Source organism: Diospyros lotus, chromosome 5 (assembly GCF_014633365.1).
Source record: "Diospyros lotus cultivar Yz01 chromosome 5, ASM1463336v1, whole genome shotgun sequence".
Lineage (NCBI taxonomy): Eukaryota > Viridiplantae > Streptophyta > Magnoliopsida > Ericales > Ebenaceae > Diospyros > Diospyros lotus.
In genome coordinates this window covers 23345850-23351217 of record NC_068342.1, presented here as the reverse complement: position 1 = coordinate 23351217, position 5368 = coordinate 23345850, and the positions used below count along the sequence as shown (strand labels likewise).

At 41.4% G+C, this 5368-nt stretch overlaps 1 protein-coding gene across 1 annotated transcript; it reads right to left on the bottom strand.

Annotated features, from left to right (window-relative positions):
* Positions 1–4605: 4605 nt before the first annotated feature.
* LOC127802156 (uncharacterized) lies at positions 4606–4992 on the bottom strand. Its single transcript, XM_052337857.1, has 2 exons — positions 4797–4992; positions 4606–4733 (listed from the first exon to the last, which is right to left on the bottom strand). Exons 1-2 carry the CDS (start codon positions 4990–4992, stop codon positions 4606–4608), a joined length of 324 nt encoding a protein of 107 aa, XP_052193817.1.
* Positions 4993–5368: the final 376 nt, after the last annotated feature.

The window sequence follows — 5368 nt, the reverse complement described above, 5'->3', positions numbered from 1 at the left end:
AGCAAATAAGATGGGGGCTCCAACAAGAACAAGAGAAGGCATAACGGAAGGGAAGCACGAGGGGAGCGCTCAAACAATGAAGTCTCCAAGCGAGCTCACAAGGTGGAAGGATATGAGCGACCTAGGAGGTCACAGCGCTTTGACAGCTACTATGCCCTGTCTGACCCCCAAGAAAGGATCTTCGCCATGGAAAGGAACAAAGAGGAGTTCGGGAAGCCCAACCCGTTGAGAACTCCCAACAAATTTTGAAATAAAGAAAAATTTTGCGCATACCACAATGAGGCGGGTCACAACACCTCCAAATGTTGGGCCCTAAGGGACGCCATTGAAGAACTGATAAGAAGAGGTCGCTTGAAAGATTAAGTGGTATGACCGACCAATCAACCAAGCCAGCCACCGGCACAGCAGCCGCCCCCTCCGATGATGAGCGCTCACCGGCTGTGCAAACTATCTACGCGATTCATGGTGGACCTCACCTTGCGGGATCCTCCCACAAATCCCGTGACAAATAAGTACGAGAATCTAACCATGTCTTGCTGGCAAGGTCGGACGAACAGCCGGTTCCCGCTGAAAGTAAACAATGATCACTACGGGGCAAACAGCGTAGTTCAAAAAATTTGAACTTACCCCGATCCCGGCGATTGGATTAACGTCGAAATCAAATCATTCACATAAAAATAAGTAAATCTAACATTTAGATTATCGAGTCGTTCACGGATTCGAGTCGTCCAAGCGTCCGGCCTCTAACTCGTGATACACGGGACGCGTCCGTTGGCAAGGAGAGCGGAATATGAGTGCTAGCTCCTTCTACTTTGTGCGGCTTGTGTATGGACGGTAAAAGAATGCCCACGTTTCAAATCGATGCGAAAAGAAACGGGGAAGAGTGAACGGCAATATGTTTTTCAACTGTTGAAAAACGACACCAAAAATCACTTAATTTGGGCAACCCATAAATAGGCATTTATAAGGAGCTCTAGGGTTTCTTGAACCCTAATGGACATGGGCCGGCCCATTTAATTTAGTCCAATTAGGAACTTAATTAAATGGGTTTATTCTAGTCCAACTAGGAATATAATTAAATGGCCGAATTCTTTTATAAGTTTAAATAAAATATTTTAGCCCAAATCTAATTTAAGCCCAAACATAATATTTAATATTTGGTCCAAATATAATATTTAATATTTAATATTTGGCCCAAATCTAATTTAGTCCAAATATAATATTTATTTTAATATTTGGCCCAAATCCAATTTAGTCCAAATATTAACTTAAGCCCAAATATATTTTATTTCCTATTTGCCACTCCAACAAATAGAAAATTATTAAATTAGAAACTCCTTCCTAATTTAATCAATTGTCATTTTAGGAAACTCTTTCCATTATGACGACTCCTCGTCATATCGACGTCATTACGTCTATTTGTTCTTTTTCCGTGAGAACCTACGACGGCACAACTTCTTGCCGAAGTGTCCCACTTAACCATACGTCCACTCTCCTAGTTTAAGCCAGGGATCGTGCCTATTACTTATGACTCATTAGGCTTCCGAATATGTTGGCAATGTGTTGGTACTGTAACATCCCGCTCGACCGATAGGAAGATTCAGAATAACTTATCCTAATGGGCCTACACGAACTTCCCAGGGGGTCACCCATCCCTGGATTACCCCAGGTTAAGCACGCTTAATTTGGGAATTCTTTGCCAACATTCAGCCCAAAAGGTATCCAGCTGGTGTTGTTTCCTTTCTTACACTATCCTCGATATATACTAACTTCTCTGGGCTCTCGGGGTATTACATTCTCCCCCCCTTGAGCACATGACGTCCCCGTCATGCGACCTTACAACCGGTCCCAGACCTTCTCCCCTTGGGGGCTGCCATCCTAGAAGCCTGCCAGAAGCCGCTCCTTGTACAGGCCCTCAAGCCCCGGCGCCACTCCCCGCCCTCATTGGACCGCCTTCACCAAGGGTTGGCTCTGATACCACTTGTAACATCCGCTCGAGCGATAGGAAGATCCAGAATAACTTATCCTAATGGGCCTACACGAACTTCCCAGGGGGTCACCCATCTCTGGATTACCCCAGGTTAAGCACGCTTAACTTGGGAGTTCTTTGCCAACATTCAGCCCAAAAGGTATCCAGCTGGTGTTGTTTCCTTTCTTACACTATCCTTGATATATACTAACTTCTCTGGGCTCTCGGGGTATTACAGGTACAAACACATAAGACAAGATTGGCCTCTAACAAGGCGTCATGCCTACCCAATTATTCAGAAGGATTCATAATCCGCAAATAACCTTTCACGAGCATGGTTACTGTGTAATACGATCCTCTCGTCAATGTATCTTATGTGATCTCAAGTATGGTGATGTGTTTCTTGATAACGATCACATGAGTTTTCTTCGGTCTTCCGGATATCTTCACTTAATTAGAAAGTAAATCAATAACTCCTTATTGATCTCTTTCACCATGGCCATGGATTTAAAGTGAATATCCATCGAAGGCGCCTTAGATACATCATCCTCTATTAAGGGATAGACGAGTCCCATCTTGGTTATACACCCATCTCTATAAGCCTCACGATATACCCAACGATCGCCCACATGCAGCCTTTGTCTAGGCCCATCAAAACGATGTCAAAGCATACCGATCTTCTTATGAGATGACTGGTCGGGCTGTCGAACACCGATAGATTAGATGAATAATGATTCGGATTTACAATAAAGGTGCAACCCAAAGTCGTCTCCCAACGAACCTCAAACGGATCTGTCAAAACAAGATTAAACGGGGGGGGTTGATGAAAAACAAAAAATAAAATAAACAAGAACACAGTAAACCGAGATGCAACCAGTTACAACCTTTCCTCCCTACCCGGGTATCATCATCCACCATATAAAGAACCTATTTATCTTTAATCCCCAGATCTAAAGAAAATGCTTGACAATCGCCGAAGACTAAATCGAAACAAATATAAAAATCACAGAAGATCTTCTTAATCAATATACAAGTTTCAATTTTTCTTAGCACACAGATCTGAAACCGACATGAACAATCGCCCACTAAGTTTATGTTGTTTCTTGCAAACCAATACCCCAATCGAGCCTATTAGTCAAATCTGCCCAAGCAACATGCATGCATTCATACGATCGCATATAATACATACACACTTGAGAAGAAGCAAAGAAACAAAACCATAAGATTAAAGATGAAGTCCTCTACAATATCTCTGAAGACATCATTCACGTTCTGGGATTATAACTTGGCCAAACATTTGAAAGAGTCACAGAAGGTCAAATCTATCAGCACACTTTTTGCTTCTTTGTCTCCAATCTCCTTGTTTCCCTTCTTGCCATCAAAATTCCTTATGGCAAAAATAAAATAAAATAGTGTGAAGCCCAATTCCTATAAAATAAAATAAAACAAAATCAAGATGAATAAAATGACACAACTAACGTGCAAAAAGACTAAATATGAGGGCTAAATAATATGAAAATATGCGCTCTATCAAATTCCCCCACACTTAGACTTTTGCACTCCTGGGTAAAACAGTAGACACTAACACTCAATAACAAAAGGGATGTGAAGAATGCAAAATGAGAGGCACGTCAAGTTTTATAGGAATTCAACACGCAAAGATCATCTTTCTTACATTTCCCAGACAAACAAGTAGCATGGCAATTTTACTTGGCAAGACGAGTCAAAATAAGCAGACCCTCATAGAATAAGAATATGCTCTCAAGTTCCTCAAATGCTATGCCTCACTCCACTCAATCACAATTCCACTACCAGATATGCTCATCTTCTAAATCTCCACTCTCAATGCTTTTTGCATGCAAATCAAAAGGACTTTTATTCATGGCTCTAAAAAGATAGGAAGATAACAATGAAAAGTAAAGTAAACCTTAGGAAGAAAACTTTCAAGACAATCCAAGATCAATGAACAACTATTAAGCAAGCAAAAAATAGAACTTTTTTTTTTTTTTTTGAATGGTGGGTGCGTTTTACGCTCCATCCCAACCTTTGCGAGTGCGTTTTACGCTCCATCTCACCTTGACCTTTGGCCTTTCTATCTATTTTTATTTTGATTCCAAAGGACTTGCTTAATATGTTGCCATGATCAAGGGATGCAATGAATGTTCTTCAACCTAAAGAAGGGGAAAGATCCTTTTTTTTTTGTTTTTTTTTTTTTTGAAAAATTGCGAGTAAAATGAAAAATGCCTTAATCATCTTTTCACATGCATGAGCACTGATAGCTTCAATAAAGATTCAAAACAAGCTCTGGAGTGATACCCATAATTAGCGAATGCACGCATATCATAAGAAAGAACATGCACGAGCACAAATATCCTCACAAAGACTACCTCAATCAACCCACCAAGCCAAACTCATTTCCAATTTACTTGAAAGCCCAAAAAAAAATAAGATCGACTTTCTAAACATGCTAAATTCTTTCAAACTCAATTTGCCTCATTTTGCATTTTTTTTTTCTATTCTAAAACTCCCCCCCCCCCCCCACACTCAAACATTACACTGTCCTCAATGTAAGCATGCATCAAGAATCATGTATAGGACAAGTAAGAAAAGTAAGGAGAGAGAAATAGCCTGGTGTATCAAATGGAGGTGGCGTTGAGGAGATGCAGCTCCTCCATAATGTGCTCCTGAAAGTCCTCATGGAATGGCTTAAGTCGATGCCCATTCACTGTGAATTGCTTCGCATTGGACTCATCCTTGATTTCAACTGCACCATAAGGAAAAACATGAGTAACCAGGAAAGGACCCGTCCAACGGGAACGTAATTTACCTGGCATCAACTTAAGGCGGGAATTGTATAGTAGGACTTTCTGACCGACTTGAAACTCCTTCCTCATGATCAGCTTGTCATGTGCAACCTTTGTTTTCGCCTTGTAGATCCTTGAGTTCTCATATGCTTCCAGTCGAATCTCTTCAAGTTCCTGGAGTTGGAGCTTCCTTTGGGACCCCGCTTGACTGATGTCCATATTGCATTGCTTCACTGCCCAATTGAAAGTAAAGCAAGATCGCTACGGGGTAAACAGCGTAGTTCAAAATTTTGAACTTACCCCGATCCCGGCGATTGGATCAACGTCGAAATTAAATCATTCACAAACAAATAAATAAATCTAACCTTTAGATAATCGAGTTGTTCGCGGATTCAAGAAGTCCAAGCGCCCGGCCTCTAACTCGTGATACGCGGCACGCGTCCGTTGGCAAGGAGAGCGGAATAGGAGTGCTAGCTCCTTCTCCTTTGCGCGGCTTGTGTATGGACGGTAAAAGAACACCCACGTTTCCAATCGATGCCAAAAGAAACGGGAAGAGTGAATGGCAATACATTTTTCAACTCTTGAAAAATGACAC